This window comes from Schistocerca cancellata, chromosome 1, assembly GCF_023864275.1.
Source record: "Schistocerca cancellata isolate TAMUIC-IGC-003103 chromosome 1, iqSchCanc2.1, whole genome shotgun sequence".
Classification (NCBI taxonomy): domain Eukaryota; kingdom Metazoa; phylum Arthropoda; class Insecta; order Orthoptera; family Acrididae; genus Schistocerca; species Schistocerca cancellata.
The window spans coordinates 457,427,969-457,448,260 of NC_064626.1; the positions used below are offsets into that span (position 1 = coordinate 457,427,969).

The following is a 20,292-nucleotide window of genomic DNA, read 5'->3' on the forward strand; positions in this document are numbered from 1 at the left end:
AACAGTGTCCCTAATTTGCTGGGAAGTGGCGGTGCGGTCCCCTACGGCACTGCGTAGGATCCTACGGTCTTGGCGTGCATCCGTGTGTCACTGCGGTCCGGTCCGGTCCCAGGTCGACGGGCACGTGCACCTTCCGTCGACCACTGGCGTCAACATCGATGTACTGTGGAGACCTCACGCCCCACGTGTTGAGCAATTCGGCAGTACGTCCACCCGGCCTCCCGCATGCCCACTATACGCCCTCGCTCAAACTCCGTCAACTGCACATACGGTTCACGTCCATGCTGTCGCGGCATGCTACCAGTGTTAAAGACTGCGACGGAGCTCCGTATGCCACGGCAAACTGGCTGACACTGACGGCGGCGGTGCACAAATGCTGCGCAGCTAGCGCCATTCGACGGCCAACACCGCGGTTCCTGGTGTGTCCGCTGTGCCGTGCATGTGATCATTGCTTGTACAGCCCTCTCGCAGTGTCTGGAGCAAGTATGGTGGGTCTGACACACCGGTGTCAATGTGTTCTTTTTTCCATTTCCAGGAGTGTATTTTTGCTCTTGTTCATAAGAATGAGTTTTCTAGTCTTTTATGTCATACATTGGACTCATTCTGTACTCCAACTCAATGAATTCTACTTTGATTTTGTACTGACATTGTCATAAAACTGCATAAATGGTCGTAATGTGTAGCGATTGTGTCCTTAATCACAGGGCAACGTTTACAACTTTTAATTCTAGTTGTAAGTGATTAATGGGAAATATGTTCTACTATCTTATTGTTTACGTGACTCATGTACCAGAATGTTTACAATATTCACATTTTGGACATTTTTCAGGTGCTGTTAAATGTATCAATTCATAGAGTGTAATCCATATAGAATAAAAGAAAGTCTGTTTCTACATATGTGCATATGTCCAGACACTCCTCCTAAGCCATTGGACTGATTTCAACCAACTTTGCAAGACATACTTCTTGATATATGAAAATCAGCCCTGTAGGGGATATAACATCCTAGCATCCTAGGGATGTGGAACAGGAAGTGTTTTCTACCCCTGGCATGTAGGCTGCCCTACACTACAGGTGTTTTGCACAGGTAGTATTGGCATGACTTCCAGGGACTTCAGGTGCAGATGGGCAGAGTGGGGGCAGGGGAGAGGAGATGGATAGTGACAGAGAGGGTGGATGTGGTGGACAGAGAGAAGGGAGGAAGAGGAGATAGGTAGAGAAAGAAGGAAGGAGGTGTGTTTTGAGGGTGTATCAGCTTGTCTAGCAGGGGATGGGACTGGACAGGGCTGAGCAGAGGGGGAGTAGGAGAGAACAATAGTGAGACAGAGAGGGGAGGGTGATATGGACATCCAGAGAAGGGATAGGAGGCGGTGATGGACATAGAAAGTATGGAGGAGGATGAGATGAATCTAGATGGACAGAGACGAGTGAGGAGAAGAAATGGACAGGGACAGGGGAAGAGGGGAATTTGCAGGAGGCAGGTGGAAGGTATGCATATTGGAAAGGAAGATGAGGAAGTAGGAGATTGACAGAGAGAGGGGTAGGGGTAGGAAGATATGACCAGAGAGAAAGTGGCTGAGGTGATGGACAACATGAGGGGGGGGGGGGATGGGGAGAAGGAGATGGACAGATAGAGGTGGTAGAATGAGATGGGTGGAGACTGGGGACAGGAAGAGGCAGACACAGAAATGGGGCTGGAGGAGATGTATACAATAACTGTGCCAAATGTGTATGTGAATGAAGCTATAGGGATAAGGCTAGTGGATTAAAATATTTATGAAGTAGCTATCGTGATTATTGCTGTGGATTAGGTGGGAATAATTAATGGCACTTTGATTGACAGAAATAGTGTAGCAGAACACAAGCATAAAAGCTTTTAAGTTAAGACAAGAAACAAAGAACTTGCCAGTTACCTCATCCTCCCTCCCATAGCTACTAGAGGTCACTACACAAGCCAAAGTTAAGTTTACAGTAGGGACAATTCATCTAACATCTTGCTGAGGTAAAACAACAACAGAAAACAGAAACATCCAGCTGAGATAAAACAACAACAGATAACAGGATGGATGAGTCATATGTTTAATTTTATCTCAGAAGTCTAAAATGAGTTATGGCAATTCTTTGCAAATACTGATTTCAACCAACTTTGCAACACATACTTCTTGATATATGAAAATCAGCCCTGTAGGGGATATAACATCCTAGCATCCTAGGGATGTGGACCAGAAAGTGTTTACTACCCCTGGCATGTAGGCTGCCCACACTACAGGTGTTTTGCACAGGTAGTATTGGCATGACTTCCAGGGACTTCAGGTGCAGATGGGCAGAGTGGGGGCAGGGGAGAGGAGATGGATAGTGACAGAGAGGGAGTTTTTTTCTAATAAGTATGCTTCAGTAATAATTAATAAAGTAGTTACCTATGTTTATAGAGTTAATGTTAGGATTGAACGTTTGACGTTGGATGAAAGAGCTCACAAAAAATATTTGAGGATCAAGGTGCTTTGGAGAAAGTTCATAAAGCATGTAGTAATAAAATTGGTGCTTTTGACCTTAATGCGGAGCGTTCTGATGGTGTTCCATGGCGTAAATATAGTAGAAGGAATAGATTTAAGTTTGTAACGTATTCGAAGCCAGAGACAAGTGCTGATATATCTAAAGTAAAATTATGGACTGACTTGGAAACCCAGAATGGATGAAAGAGCTAACAAAAAAATATTTGAGGATCAAGGTGCTTTGGAGAAAGTTCGTATAGCATGTAGTAATAAAATTGGTGCTTTTGACCTTAATGCGGAGCATTCTGCTGGTGTTCCATGTCGTAAATATAGTAGAAGGAATAGATTTAAGTTTGTAACGTATTCGAAGCCGGAGACAAGTGCTTATATATCTAAAGTAAAATCATGGACTGACTTGGAAACCCAGTGTCGAGTTAAAATGACTTGTTACTATTCTTTTTATTATTAATGACCACCATTTAGCACTTGCAAGAATTGAAAAAGTGTATTAGGAATGGATGTATGAACAGAGGCTTACAATTACAAATTTTATGTTATTTAGGTCTCCTATTGCTATTTTCGTTCATTATTCATAGTCCCTGGGAAACTTCTATTATTTTTGTAACACCTCTGAATTGTCAGACAATAAGTTTTTCTCAGTATTCTCTTGTGTTAGGAGAAGCTCTGAAAAGACTTCTGAATTTGTGCCTTGAACAATTCAGAACAACATTTTCATGAAGTACTTACTACTTCACTGTAACTGCCGCATAACATAGAATTATAAATACCACAGAAGCTACAACGGATTATTTCACTATATTTACCTTGAAAGGCATCATAATCTAAGTGATAGCAGTGTCCTTCCACTGTAAACTTGTATTATCTCATATATTATACTATGCATTGTAAGTAATTACCATAGATGGGGAACCACTTGTTTGCAATCTTTGTTACTTTTGCTGGGCATAATATTGCCTCCTTTCATCTTTTGGTGCACCAAATTTCAGCTTCAGTTATTCCCAAATCTACATGCCATTGTTAGGGAATTGAAAATCTAACATGTTTCCCCATGTTTTATTCTGAAACACTTGATTTACCCCTTACTGGTAAAACAACAAATATCAGATCGTTCATTTAACTGACATCAAGGTAAGAGTGTTGTATCACATTTAAACAAAGCTTTAAAGCTGGATAAAATGGTAATCATTAACTTTGTCACCAGATGTGACACTGTCCAATCACTTTCTTTCCACAAAGTTGTCTCAATATACAACATGCCGCCACTGCTGGCATCCAATGTATCATTTAGGTAAATATTCCATTATGAGTTTAATATTTCACTGCTAGTATAGTTTTTGATCTCTTTTACTTACTGTAGTTTCATTGCCATTTACTTTTCATGAATAAAGCTCTCACCATTGTGTATTATTTAGAAGTACATGTGCTCAGTAACATTGTTTGTACTTATAATTGTCAAGAATTTTGTTTCTAATCTTAGCAGGAGAGAAGAGTGGGCGTGAAAGCTTAAAAGAGAAGTTAGAACAGTTGCGGAAAGAACGTCTTGAAGTTGAAGCAAAAGTTCGAGAGGCACAAGAAGATGAAAGGAGAAGATTTGATGACAAAAGGCAGTTCTCTCTGTTAAGGCGCCAGATGCTTGTACATACAATTGAAGGCCTGAAGAAAAGTCTTGAGGACCAATCAGCTAAACTTCAGGAAACTTACCAGCCAGATATTGAAGTACCTGTGAGTAACAGGAGGCACTCAAGCAGCAGTATTGGCCTGCAGCAGGAGGCAGACTGCATTGAAAATGATCAGTAGCAAAGCTAATGAGTACAGAAGGAAAGTGCAAATATAGCACCTAAAGTATCATTATAGTGCCCTATGAAGGGCTTCTTATGAGACTGATAAACTGGTTTATGTGTTAGAAGCTATCAAAACCTCCCCATTTGAGTGTCGAATTTAATAAAATATGTTTATTCAATGGGAGCAACAGAAAGTGTCTTGCGCAATTCTATTTTGATATCTAAGCGTCACAATAATATGAAGTCATGAGCTTCTGCAAGTTATGCATATTCCTTTTTTTAAATAATTGATATATGTGGACAATGCAAATGACTATAATTGATGTTCAGTTGTGTAAAAGAATGTATTTATGTATATATATATCACTCAAGAAGCAGTTGGTAAATAAATATGAGAGACTGTTGGCAGTGCTCAAGCACAGTAAATATGCAATATTCCTGAGGCTGTATACTCTATAATTGTTATCCAGTATAAAGTGGTTTCCACTAAAAGCATAGAAGTTTTATAGAACACAGTGAACCTCCTGTAGAATTTCACAACAAGTAAATTAACTAATTGCATTGGTTCCAAGTGATGTCTTGCACAATAATGAATAATGAGGTAGAAATAGAAATAACTTGCCCATTCAAGATGTGTTGACAAAAAGTTTATATCTACATTTGGACAAAAATGTTAGGTAACCTAAAACCTGCTTGAGAAAATTGTAAAACTTTTGTTATTCAGACATAAAATTTGCAGCTATTGTCTTATTTTTAACAGCATCTTAATACTGATATACTGAATTGGGCAAATGATGTATATTATTTTTCTTATATTAAGCTGTAGAAGTATTCCATGAATGTTTGTAGTCCCTAGAATGTATAATATTCCTCTAGGATGGAAAGAAAAATGATATATGCATTGGCAAGGAAAACAGTAGCTGTCAAATCTTAACTAGGAGAAACCTGTTAACCAAACCACAATATCTACAATGCTAGAATGACAGAAAAATGTCATGTAGAAATTATTAGAATAATAAAACTTAAAATAGCATCTCCCAGATAGCTTTGTCATATAGATTGTGGTAGAAACAATATGTTTGTTAGACAATTGTGTCAATATGGAATTAGCAGCTGTTTTCCAATAGAGTATCTCATTTATGTAACGTCCTGCTGTGAACAAACTACAGGTACTATCATCAACCTTTGTCACACTTTTTTCCTGAAATGTTTACAGATTGGTTCACTTCAAATAACAATCTGTGTACCACTTTAAAACTGTGTCTTCAGAAAAGAACCAAAGCGATTACTTATGTGAATCTTTATAGTTTGTATCTATATGAAAAGATCTACTGAAATACCAAAGAAATAAGTTGGTAAGAAAAGTTTATGATAATATTGAAGAGGGTTTCTATTACAGTGCTCTGGCATAGTGAAGATATGGCTGTGTGCAGAAAATGTAGTTACTTCAGTTTTCTGTTTTTGTATTTTGTTTCATTTTATGTATGGAAATATTATTTATATGACAGTTTTGTTAACAAAATGAAGTTTCATCTGATATTTTGAAACTGAACTTTGTAAATAAAAGATATTAAGTTATGTTTTCCTTTTGTATGCATATCCTTTACTATTGTATTTATTTCACATGATACTGAAGTTATTTAATATGCACAAAGGATTGTGGCAATCTAATCACAATGTTGAATACTGCCTCATATGCCTCATACCTATGAAATATTACAGGAAATTATTAAAAACAAACAAAATCTGAAGCTCTTTCAGTTTGCGGGTAGAATATCCATTTATTGTGCAAAAATACATGTCTTTAAATGAAACCACTAGTTACTTAGGTCTGATTTAATTACTAGTACTTAATTATTCAAAGACCATAAATCAACAATAAAATATCAGTGTTCGAGAATAACTAGAATTTTGCACTTGCAGTTCCTTCACAACATAGCAAGTGTTCAAAGAAATTACACACAACAGAAGTTAGATAACAAAGATATCCAGAATCCTGCATCATAGGAAACACTTAAGAAGGCACTGGAATCAAAGTTATAAATGAAATAATAGCAAAATATGAAGGATGTAGAGTAAGTAACAAATGAGAAATGGAGGGAGGAAAAATGAGGTTATTTTTAAATACAAATAAAATCACATGAAAGAAGAATTACACAATATGAACCATAACAATGAGTGGGGTGAAGGGTTCATTGTTGACAAGTTTCAAAGCAAAGGGAAGATAAGGTACAATGATATGACAGGAGTTAATTATGGTCTATCCAAAAATGATAGCAAAATTAATCACATCACTATTAAGCCTTACTTGTGAAGACTTAATTTTTTTGTATGAATGTTCTTGATTGTACAGCCCAATCACCAGAGTTGTACTGTCAGCTACTACCTTTGTACATATTAATCTGATATTGCATTTACTTATTACTGTTACTATCCTGACTTTTCTATTCTATTATTTAAGTAGGACATATGTGTTGCACACAGTTCATTACAGACTAAATTTAACTTGGACTTCACCATTTATTTTATTTTCTTATCTCTCTCTCTCTCTCTCTCTCTCTCTCTCTCTCTCTCTCTCTCTCTCTCTCACAAACACACACACACACACACACACACACACACACACACACACACACACACACAATGATTAAAAAAATCATGGAGTAACAACTTCTTTTGTGAAATTCCAAAGAATAATAATGCTGAAACTTGAAACTTCCTGGCAAAATAAAACTGTGTGCTGCACTGAGACTCAAACTTGGGACCTTTGCCTTTTGCAGACAAGTGCTCTACCAACTGAGCTACCCAATCATGACTCATGCCCCATCCCCATAGCCTTACATCTGCCAGTACTTCATCTCCTACCTTCCAAACTTCACATGAGGTATCCTGTGAAATGTACGGGACTAGCACACTTGGAACAAAGGATGTTGTGGAGACATTCTGGAAATGCTATTATGCCAACTTATCAATCCAACCATTTTACAAAGACAAATAAACATAGTAATTTGTCGAGTTCCCACATCACCCCCTTCTCAGCAGCACAGTCATTTTAAGATGTCAACTAATCTTGCAGGAAATTGAATTTCCTGGCCAGATTTTGATCTTCTTCTTGGTTTTTCACCATCTGTAGAGTTTGGTAGTTGCCCTGGGCTGACAAATCATCTGGAGTCTCTTCAGGATGTTTATCATTCTCATATGCCAGTTTTCATCGATTGATGAAGATTCACTTTGAGTCCAAAAAATTTTGAGGTCCTTTCAGCATTTCATATGGGACTTCGTATGGAAGCTCTAATACCTTCATCAGTTGAGTGACCCTTATAAACACATGTGTTAAGAGTCGAAGGTCTTTGTGTATGAATGATGTTTCTTTTGATTTGTGGGGATATTGTGCAGGTTTCAGACGATTAGTATAGTGTTTCAGTAGTGACCCACATTGAGATAAACCTGCATCCCCTTTTGTGCCGTGCTCTTGAAAAAAATCACCTGGCATCCTGATGGGCAAGCCATAAACCATTTCTGCAATTGTAGCATTACTGTGTTCTTTAATGGGACATTTAAGACCAAGAATGATTACATATATTATTTGAGTCTAATTTAACAGTATCATGGGCTTGGGTTGTTGCTTTACATGCCCAATTAATGATGTGCTCTAGCTTGTATTAGTTGCAGCACATATTTTGGATAGTGCTTGGAACAGCTCAGTTCTAAATTGTATTTCATAATCTGTCACTATTTATACAGCATTCCAAATCTAGTGATCTGACAACTAAAAAATGCTTATGCTACTGCTTCCACTTGTATGTCTAAAAGAGGTACTGTCTCTCTGTCCAGTTTTCAACTATATTGATGTGTGTAAATAATAAGCATTTTCATCAGAAGGGGGCATTGGTCCTGTCAAGTCAAGGTGAATTATTTTGAAACATTCATCAATGCTAGGAAAGATCCTAATGGCACTTGAACTTGTCTGGTACTTTGTTTTTTTGACAACCAGGACATGTTTTAGCTCAGTTTTGGACATCCATTTTTTATTATTGATCTAGATGAGAGATTGATCTTGATGAGATCATATTTACAGCTGTCTTAATGCCTGGATGAGCCCAATTATGATAGTGTTGGTAAATAGTGTATCTAAATGGTTCAGGAATATAAGGGTGAATAATTTGTGTTGACGCATCATAGCACAAATATTTTGGTCCATGTGTCAACTAGTATTTTAATTTAAGTGGTGTATGATGGCTAGACTATAGTTGATTAAATTCTTAAACATGTTCTTGTGCTTGAACTATATCTTCATAGTTATTTGGAGCTAATTCTTCAAGCTGTGTTAAGCTATCAGTAACAATATTTTCTTTACCAAATACAGGTCACAGATATGTAATAAACTGCAAAATGTACTGTAGGTTACATAATTGGATTGACATTGTTTCTTCATTCTTTTGCTTAAAAGCATATGTTAGAGGAACATAGTCAGTATTAAATAATGAAGTCTCTTTCTTCTAACAGATATTCGACAGCTACGCATACACAAAGCAGCTCTCTGTCACATGTGGAATACTTCTTCTGTGCCACTGTGAACATTTTTTGGAAAAAACTCCTGTTAGTTTCCACTGTTTATCTTACCACTGTTGCAATGCAGAACCTGTAGCAAAATCTGATGCGTCCACAAATAATGCAATTTGACTGTACAAACCAGGAAATGTCAAAAGCATAGTGTTTGTGAGATTATCTTTGCATTTTTGGACCTGAGCAACTGTTTCTTATGTCCATCAGTATGTCTTTGGTCATTTTTAGTTGTACCTCTCAGGTAAACAGTCAGTGAAGCTTATGTTTCAGCAGTACATTCCAAATTATGACAATAAAAATTGATGGTCTTTAAGAATGCTCTAAATTCATAGACTGTTTTGGGTCATTTGTACTGTCACAACCATTTCTGGATCCAGTTTTGTTCTTGCAGGTGTAATTAAATGCCCATAGAATGTTAACTACTGTACTGGGTACCAAATACTGATTTTCCAACATTTATTGTGAGACATACTCATTCTGTTGTTTAAAAAGTGAATTTAGATGCTCAAAATGTTGCTCCAGAGATTCTGGTTCTGTTAAAGTATCATCCATATTTGGGGAACAGAAATCTAGTTCCCTCATTACTTCATGTATAAACCTCTGGAATGTGCTAGGCGCATTATGAAGGCCAAAGGGCATACAGCTAAATTCATCAAGACCAAAAGGTGTAGTAATAGCTGATTGTGGTTTACCTTCTTGAGCTAATGAAATATGGTAAAGGACTTTGAGTAGGTCAATCTCTGACAACATCTTTTTATTTTGAACCATAAGATTTACATGATTCAGATGATGACGATCTACAAAACACCACTACTGACCCTTTGACTTCATGACAGGGTGTAGTGAACTGCTCCATTCTGGGATGTATAGCACCATTATTTAATAGAAATTGAATATCTTTTCTCAACTCTTTAGAATTTCTGTGGGTCCAACCTATGAGCATTACTGTATACAGATGGACCACTAGACACAGCATGTCATGCTTCAATAACTTTAGTACCAAAGATGGCTTTGTCTGTACAGGAAATTCCTTCAGAAGTCTGGAAAACTGGCATGTTGCAGAGGGTGAGTTTACTGAGTCTTTAGCATTCACAGTGGTTACCTCTGCTGAAATTTTTGATTTTTAGATGTTGCCTATCAATTTCCTTTTACCTTTGAGATGAGGAGTAAACCATAATAATGAAGGAAATCAGCCCCCAATAGCCTTTTGACACATTTGTCTGCCAGATTGGCAGTGTGAGCAGGGGTACCATTTTCATTGCTCAGTGCAGCCTCAATTCGTTGCTCAGTGCAGCCTCAATTTTGACAACTGCTGGCACGCAAGGGCTGGGGAGGTTGACCATGTACACTGGCTTAAAGTGATCAATGGATACTGTGGCGACAGTGCCTTGGAGATGTACAGAAGGTCTTCTACACTTGTTTTAGCACATGTTGTGGGCCTGAGTACTGTGGGTGAAGTGTGGTTACCTGGAACCTGCCAAAAACATGATATCTGTGCACATACAGAGGTAATGATGCATAATGGACATATGCTCACCAGACACAGGTACAACTTGCGTTTGTCTGGTTGTTGTATGAAAGCTAGTTTGTAGGTTGTGGCCAGCATGTGCTGTGGCAGATGACGTCATCTGTGATGGCAAGCAGCTGCCAGTACATGAGTTTGGTGATGGCTGTATCCAATTCAGTTGTGTGGGGCACTTGCAAGTGTAGGAGAACTAGGAACCAATGGGCCAAGGACTTGCACTCACTGGATGGCAGACCAAGTTACAGATTGACAGGTAAGGGCAGCTTTTAGGTTCATGTGGAATCTCTTCACCATGCTGTTAGTGGCAGGGTGGTAACTAGTCATAAAATGGATGAGCATATCAAGTTCTGGTGAGTGTTTTAATAAGACAAGATGTGAAGTGTCATCCACAGTTCATCATGATGTGGTAGGGACATCCAAAATGTGAGACCCAGTTGTCCATGAAAGCCTTTGCTACTGAATCAGTCATCATGTTGGACAGCAGCGCAGTTTACAGCCACTGATGAACCTGTCAGTGATGGCAAGATGAACTTTTGGCCATTTGACAATGGAAGAGGCTTACAGTGTCAATGTAGACATGGGGAAAATGATGGTCCTTTGGGAGAAAAGAAGTAAAAGGGACATGCACATGAGAGCCTACATTGGATTCCTGGCACGGAAATCAGATTCAGACTCAGTTGGTGCAGTCCTATTGGACACCAGGACAAGACCAAATTCTCCTGCATGAGGGATGTGGATGCGTGGACACTAGGATGTGACAGGCCATGGAGGTGTTTGAATGCTGAGGGAGAAGGGGGAGGGGGGTTGAAGGCACTCCATGTAGTTGCCTGAGTGGTTGGAACTTGCAGAAAAGTTGCACCACATGATAAATCCATACCGGAAACTATGTGTGGTTGGAGGCTGAGGCCAGGATTGGAGGTCTGGGTGGCAACCAGAGTGATGTAGTCAGTGGGGTGGTGAGGGTGCAGGAGTGGCTGAGACAGTTGGTGATGTTGATGTCTACCACATGCCATATGTTGGTATGTATTCCTGCTGATGGAGCTGCCTAGGAGAATTCTTTGTGCCTTTCTTTCAACAAAACACTGTTGTAAGGGAGTGGTTGTCAGTGAAGAACTCAAAGCGGCATCCTTCCACAAGGGACAGAAGTATTTCACTGCCTCATATACAGCGAGGGCCTCATGGTCATTCACGGCCCAACTCTGCTGCAGCTCAGAGAGATTCATGGAAAAGAATGTCAACAGCTACCAGGAGTGGAAATAACATTCACCACTTGCCACACGGATTTGTAATTATAACGGACGGCACACTAACAGTTACTTTAACAAAATCTAAGCAATGCAAGATGGTATTCAGTTCTTGCAAGTTCACTATCTGTTATTACATAAAATATGCATTTTGTCACACTTCATCTCTGACGTCATTCGAGGCAGAGCACAATCCAACATTTAACAGATGTGGATCTTAAAGTGGCTGAGTGTGAAGTGAACCTTTTCCTGCCTCTCAGGCTGTATTTATATATGTGCCACAGTGGATGGCCAAGGGAATATCTGTTGTCTACTGCCTATGCACGCAGCAACAGCCTCTGAACGACTGCTTTCTCGGACACATAATCTTTAATATCAAAGTTATGTATTAATTTAGAATCTTCTTAATTTTTACATGTATTTAGGTAAGTTGTTTGAAAGCACAGAAAAAGTTTCAGCTCACTTGAATAAAAACTTTCGCTTGTAGAATTTTTATAGTGGAACTAATGATATATCATTACCTCTGAACCATACCTTTACTAGAACTTATATTGGATGTTATTAGTATTATGGTTCTAAAATTAGGTATAACTCTATTATTGAATAGGTTTTACCAGGTACTGAAACCAAAATTTTCTGTCATCAAAATGACAGGTACTTAATCTACTAAAAATGGGTATATTTTAGTTGCAAATCTGTTTTTCCTTAAATTACTCAAAAACTATAAGAGGTAGCTTGATGTGGTCTCTTAGTTATTCTTTTTAGGGTGAAGCACAAAACAAATTTTTACGTTCCTAAGTCCAATATTTAGTGCCCTTAATTTTTCATAAAAATGAGGATTCTGGTTGTAATTTTCATTCTTTTAATTTGAAACTTGCACGAGTTATTTATGAGCTCCATAGGCACATACTGACCAAATTATGGCTTTCTAGTTTTATTATTTAGTGCCACTTATTTTTTTGAAAATACTGCATTTTTATAAAAACTATTGGTTTAGTTACATTAAGACTTGATATTTAAAATGTTATTACAGTAAAATATATGTTGACAAAGTTAAAACAGAAATGTTGACTTTTAATTTTATTCTTAATTGTGGTTCAATACTTGTGCGCTACACACGGACGTGTTAAGGTGACATGGCACTATTAGCAGTGAACTGCGGTAAGCCCTGGCACACTCAGTTGCCCCTATATCTCACACATGCTATAGCACTTGTTTCACTTCAACATGTAATAATATTTAATTCCTTTCACATACCATGCAGCTCTTGATAAATGCTTTTAGACTGTATGCAGCTGTGAACACCTGATTGCAAAACTGTTGTGGTACAAACAGTTGTGACCTTGTTCTGGAAAGGTTGCAATGAAGTCTGGCACTCGTTTCAGGTGTCATTAGCTGCCACAGTTTCAGTTCCATTTATTGTGTGAGCTGTGTGTGGTATTCCTCATCATGCTGTTGTGCCTGCACAAGAGTACCAAAATCAGTGGATGTAGCTATAGTTTTGGTCTGTGCTAGTGTATGCTGTAGTACATTCAAGGTTTCAGCACCAGACAGTCCATCTGTGCACACATAGAGGTTGCCTTGCACATAAACTAAATGAGTTGAAAATTGACCAATGTAGTCTAATTGCCTCATCAGCCTTGGAGATGCTTTACTCTGTTTCACCTTAAAACCATATGTCAAAGGCCTGTGGTCTGTACAAATTTTGAACTGTTGACCTTCCAAGTAATGTTTGAGTATCTTGATATGCAGCATATAATTCATGGTCATATGCCTCCCTCTGTTGCTGGGATGGTGACAGTTTGTGGTTGTCAAACATGAGAGGTAGCCAACAATGGTCTACTGACTTTTGCAGTTCTGCTCCAAGAGTGGTAGCATTAATGGAAGTGGTGCTTGCACTTTAGGATGTGCCAATTGTGGCTGCTGATATTGCCACCTTTATGACCTGGAAAGCAGAGTCCGTTTTGCTCATCCACTGTACTCTGTCACTGGGTTTAGGTGCTCCCTTAAGTAGTTCATTTAACGGAGCTGTGATCAGAGCATGATTGGAAATGAAACTCTGGTAAAAATTTATGATGCCCAGAAGCTGAAAAAGCTCTCTGATTGTGATTACTTGAGGGTATGGGACTATGGCTTGTACTTTATCTTGAGAAGGGCATAAGCCATTTGCATCTACAGTGTATCCCTGGAAATGAACTTCTGTTGCCTCAAAAATGCATTTTGAAAGGTTTATTACTAGACCATTCATGCATAAGTGATCAAACAACAGAGATAAATTCTGTAAATGTTCCTCCTCAGACACTGACATTATGAGATCATCATCTATGTGGATGTAGCAGAGATTGAAGTCTCATGCAACCTCATCCATGAAAAGCTGATACATGTATCTGATAATGTGCATGCACTAAGTCAGCTGTGGAAAAGATTGTCTCACCATGTACATCGTCAGTTGCATTTAAATAGTGGTAGTTGCCGCATAGACACCAACCATTGTTCTTCAATGGAATGACATGCAATGGGGCTGCTCAGCTGCTACTTGAAGTTTGACATATGCCTTGTGCTAACATACTACAAAATTCCTGATTGATTTTTGTTGCTTTTCAGGTTCCATGTGCCTAGAGCAGGCTTAGGTAGGTGGTCCCAGCATGGTGAGAATATGGTGCACTGTTGTATGACTGCCAGTAATGTAGGTGACTGCCTAGCAACTTCATGAAAATCCTTCAGCAGCCTCGTACATTGCGTGTCCTTGGCGATTACTCATGCTGTGATGGGGGCAGTGTTGTTAACCTTTCCTTGAGTGTATAGATTTGTTGTTGCATTGTTCAAATGCTGCCATTGCAGGTCAGGAATCAAATCATGCAAAGACAGGAAATCAACTTCCAAGATCAGTTGAAAGGTGTTGGCCACTGTGAACCGCCACTCAAAGTTTCAATGGAGGCTGAGGTTGAGTGTTAATGTAACTCATCCATAGGTCTTAATCTTCAAGTCATTGGTGGCATATAAGTTACAATCATCAGAGTTGACTTGGTAATTTGATTGCTTTATACACAGACACTTCAGCCCCTGTGTCCACAAACTAGTGTACATTTGTGCTGTGATCTGTGATGAATAATCAACACAAGTCACTATTGGAGATAGCTGTAGCTGCCATGGGATTCCATGTTGTGCTCCATTTACATGGCAATGGGCATTTTCTTGTGTCCTTACCAAATTTCTTATGATACCACCACGTGTTTGATGCCACAGGCAAATGGTTATAACTTCTCAATGAATGTCAATGGGGCCATTCTTTGGAATGCTGTGGTGTGCGTACTGTAAGACCTTCGGTACACACACCATCAGATTATTTGACTTGTCACTCTAGCGAAGTAGGCGAGTGTCAGCAATATGTCTCGTGGTCTTATCGTGGTGTGTTTATCTTCTGCCGTTAGGTCAGACGATAGAAATGCCACTTGCATGCTTAGAGTAGCAGATTGATGGTGACCAACTTAATTTTCACACACATTTATTAAAATAATAATAATCATAAACCTTACTTAACTTGATTCTGGAGGCTATTTACAATTGACAATCTGAAGTTCCTTTGGTCTTGGTACATTAATCTTATTCTCACATATCTCTGATACTTGACAAAGTGTCTATACATTTCTCTTCATGGCTATGTACAGGAATATGATAATCTTATTAGGTGCAGACTGAAACTTGACTATAGACTAATTCAGACTGAGTAATCGGAGGTCTGTTCACTCATTATAATACTTCGAGCGTTCAGGTATCACTGCGCGAGTGTGATCCGCGAGGAGAAAAGGTTCTACATTAGCAACAATCTCATTGGCTGCGTTAAATATTAATACGCGGATCGGTGGAAGCAGAATTTGGTCCGTCTCTAAGACAGTGCCATCTCGTAGTGCGGAGACGGATGAGCGCTGCGCCTGCGCTGTTGTGCTTAGCGGGGCACGCTCTATTGGGAAAGTTGTGTATGCGCTGACTATGCGGAACTATGTACATGACAAATGCGCTGTTTGCAACACAGAAACCTTGAAATTAGTTCTGCTAACTGAGCCTGCAACAATACTAAAGTCACTGCAGCTATGTTATCCTGTTGCATGATCATTGAGGTGTAAATCACTGTCATTTTATCTGCTGTTAGTGCTAATGCATTCAAACTCCAAGTCACTCCATTAGGATTCTCTGTGTAACAGCAGGTAACCTCAACAATCAGATGTTATGTAACACATCATCACTGACTGTGTTGCTGACTAGTGTGCAAAGGTGCCATAAGAGCTTTAACAGAATGCAGTCTCCAAGGTCTTCTGTCCATAGAAGTTTCTCAAGGTACTTTGCTTCTGATTGAGACAGGCATGTAATCAGAGCTTTCATGATAGCAGCATACTGTTCCACTTCTGGCAGTTGTTGTGAGGATAATCTTGCACTCAATCATGAAGTCTTCCATTAGTACTGCAACCACACAACTATACTTTGTTTTATCTGATGAAATATCACTAAAATGAAATGGCTCTCTAGCTGTGCAAACCATAGTACTGGACTGTACTGCTAGAAGGGCAGTGGTTTTATTGACTCTTCCAGTCAGTCTACTACTCTGGACTGATTCGGTAATAGCTGTTGAAGTATTCATTTGTGTGTGAAAATAAACTCAATGCAGTTGGTGCAGAAGTAACAAGCACATATGTTCTGATGCAATTCAAAATGTTGAATTCAGCACAGTAGTATTGACATATTCACATGATATCAGGATCACTAAATGCACAATAGTCTGCTCAGATATGGATTTATTCCACGTATATACTAATTGTACTACTACTGTCGTAGGTATAGGCTTCGTGTCTATTGTGGCCACAATAATGCATTCACTATGTTGTATGTAGTAGCTTACCCAAGCTCCTATTTTTTTATTCATTATTAAACCTACTCCTGCATTCCCCCTACTTGATTTTGTATTTATAACCCTGTATTCACCTGACCAAAAGTCTTGTTCCTCCGGCCACTGAACTTCACTAATTCCCACTATATCTAATTTTAACCTATCCATTTCCCCTTTTAAATTTTCTAATCTACCTGCCTGATTAAGGGATCTGACATTACACGCTCCGATCTGTAGAATGCCAGTTTTCTTTCTCCTGATAACGACATCCTCTTGAGTAGTCCCCGCCCGGAGATCCAAACGGGGGACTACTTTACCTCCGGAATATTTTATCCAAGAGGATGCCATCATCATTTATCCATACAGTAAAGCTGCATGCCCTCGGGAAAAATTACGGCCGTAGTTTCCCCTTGCTTTCAGCCGTTCACAGTATCAGCACAGCAAGGCCGCTTTAGTTAGTGTTACAAGGCCAGATCACTCAGTCATAAAGACTGTTGCCCCTGCAACTACTGAAAAGGCTGTTGCCCCTCTTCAGGAGCCATACATTTGTCTGGCCTCTCAACAGATACCCCTCTGTCGTGGTTGCACCTATGGTACAGCTATCTGTATCGCTGAGGCACGCAAGCCTCCCCACCAATGGCGAGGTCTATGGTTCATGGGGGTCTGCAGATGACGAAGAAATTGAGGAAATGTGTGATGAGATAAAATAAATTATTCAGATAGTGAAGGGAGACAAAAATTTAATAGTCATGGGTGACTGGAATTCGACAGTAGGAAAAGGAGGAGAAGGAAACGTAGTAGGTGAATATGGATTGGGGGTAAGAAATGAACGAGGAAGCTGCCTGGTAGAATTTTGCACAGAGCACAACTTAATCATAGGTAACACTTGTTTCAAGAATCATAAAAGAAGGTTGTATACATGGAAGAAGCCTGGAGATATTGATAGGATTCAGACAGATTATATAATGGTAAGACAGAGATTTAGGAACCAGGTTTTAAATTGTAAGACATTTCCAGGGGCAGATGTGGACTCTGACCACAATCTATTGGTTATGAACTGTAGATTAAAACTGAAGAAACTGCAAAAAGTTGGGAATTTAAGGAGATGGGACCTGGACAAACTGACTAAACCAGAGGTTGTACAGTGTTTCAGGGAGAGCATAAGGGGACAATTGACACGAATGGGGGAAAGAAATACAGTAGAAGAAGAATGGGTAGCTTTGAGGAATGAAATAGTGAAGGCAGCAGAGGATCAAGTAGGTAAAAAGACGAGGGCTAGTAGAAATCCTTGGGTAACAGGAGAGATACTGAATTTAATTGATGAAAGGAGAAAATACAAAAATGCAGTAAGTGAAGCAGCCAAAAAGGTATACAAACGTCTCAAAAATGAGATCGACAGGAAGTGCAAAATGGCTAAGCAGGGATAGCTAGAGGACAAATGTAAGGATGTAGAGGCTTATCTCACTAGGGGTAAGATAGATACTGCCTACAGGAAAATTAAAGAGACCTTTGGAAAAAAAAAGAGAACCACTTGTATGAATATCAAGAGTTCAGATGGAAACCCAGTTCTAAGCAAAGAAGGGAAAGCAGAAAGGTGGAAGGAGTATATAGAGGTTCTATACAGGGGCAATGCTCTTGAGGACAATATTATGGAAATGGAAGAGGATGTAGATGAAGATGAAATGGTAGATATGATACTGTGTGAAGAGTTCGACAGAGCACTGAAAGACCTTAGTTGAAACAAGGCCCCCCGGAGTAGACAACATTCCATTAGAACTACTGACAGCCTTGGGAGAGCCAGTCCTGACAAAACTCTACCATCTGGTGAGCAAAATGTATGAGCCAGGTGAAATACCCTCAGACTTCAAGAAGAATATAATAATTCCAATCCCAAAGAAAGCAGGTGTTGACAGATGTGAAAATTACCAAACTATCAGTTTAATAAGTCACAGCTGCAAAATACTAACACGAATTCTTTACAGGCAAATGGAAGAACTGGTAGAGGCCAACCTCAGGGTAGATCAGTTTGGATTCCATAGAAATACTGGAACACGTGAGGCAATACTGACCTTGCGACTTACCTTAGAAGAAAGATTAAGGAAAGGTAAACCTATGTTTCTGGCATTTGTAGACCTAGAGAAAGCTTTTGACAAAGTTGACTGGAATACTCTCTTTCAAATTCTGAAGGTGGCAGGGGTAAAATACAGGGAGCAAAAGGCTATTTACAATTTGTACAGAAACCAGATGGCAGTTATAAGAGTCAAGGGACACGAAAGGGAAGCAGCGGTTGGGAAGAGGTGACACAGTATTGTAGCCTCTCCCCGATATTATTCAATCTGTATATTGAGCAAGCATTAAAGGAAACAAAAGAAAAATTTGGAGTAGGTATTAAAATCCATGGAGAAGAAATAAAAACTTTGAGGTTTGCCGATGACATTGTAATTCTGCCAGAGAAAGCAAAAGACTTGGAAGAGCAGTTGAATGGAATGGACAGTACCTTGAAGGGAGGATATGAGATGAACACCAACAAAAGCAAAATGAGTATAATGGAATGTAGTCAAATTAAGTTGAGTGATGCTAAGGGAATTAGATTAGGAAATGAGACACTTAAAGTAGTAAAGGAGTTTTGCTATTTGGGAAGCAAAATAACTGATGATGGTCAAAGTAGAGAGGATATAAAATGTAGACTGGCAATGGCAAGAAAAGCGTTTCTGAAGAAGAGAAATTTGTTAACATTGAATATAGATTTAAGTGTCAGGAAGTTGTTACTGAAAGTATTTGTATGGAGTGTAGTCATGTATGGAAATGAAACATGGACAATAAAAAGTTTGGACAAGAAGAGAATAGAAGCTTTCTAAATGTGGTGATACAAAAGAATGCTGAAGATTAGATGGGTAGGTCACACAGATAATGAGGAAGTATTGAATAGGATTGGGGAGAAGAGGAGTATGTGGCACAACTTGACTAGAGGAAGGGATCTGTTGGTAGGACATGTTCTGAGGCATCAAGGGATCACCAATTTAGTATTGGAGGGCAGTGTGGAGGGTAAAAATCATAGAGGGTGACCAAGAGATGAATACACTAAGCAGATTCAGAAGGATGTAGGCTGCAGTACATACTGGGAGATGAAGAAGCTTGCACAGGATAGAGTAGCATGGAGAGCTGCATCAAACCAGTCTCGGGACTGAAGACCACAACAACAACAACAACAACAACAACATATATTAAAGTATGTGCTATTCATAGTGCTAGTTACATTAGTGAATAAAAAAAGCAACAAGTAAATAAAATAAAATAAAAAATAATTCAGGCTACTCAATTATGACTGTAAAGAACCTTTCTATTACAGCAGCATGAAACACATTCAGTATTATCTCATTCTGACAAATTTTCAAGTAGGATCAATAAGACAACATTTTATTTCAAAAACCTAAACAATTTTTTTCTCTTTTCAAGTACATACATCTTTGAATAACTTTCCACATTGCACTGAGATTATGATTCAGAGTTACATGGACGTATATAAGTGGAGGTCCAGGGGGTCTGGAACACCCTCTCCCCTTCCGTAGTTTACACAAAAAATGGCAATATTTAAAGAATACCTGCTTTTGAAACCCTGTGCCACAAAATAGTTGTGCACTGCACTTGGTTGATGTAGTGACAAGCCATGGAGGAATGAGGCTGCAAAAAATAGTTGTGCCCTGCGGCAGTTTGTCTACCCCCCACCCTCACTATATGTGCAATGGAAGTGAGTGCAATCTTGCCAACTGTAGCGGAATTC

General features: G+C 39.1%; 1 protein-coding gene across 1 annotated transcript in view; it reads left to right on the forward strand.

The window, feature by feature from the left end:
• Window positions 1–6,015, forward strand: part of LOC126182661 (midnolin homolog) — a 780,673-nt gene extending 774,658 nt beyond the window's left edge. The window contains exon 11 of the mRNA XM_049924873.1: window positions 3,991–6,015. Within this exon, the coding sequence (XP_049780830.1) occupies window positions 3,991–4,310 (320 nt within the window). The 3' untranslated portion in view covers window positions 4,311–6,015. The remainder of the gene's footprint in view (window positions 1–3,990) is intronic.
• The last annotated feature ends 14,277 nt before the right edge of the window (window positions 6,016–20,292 follow it).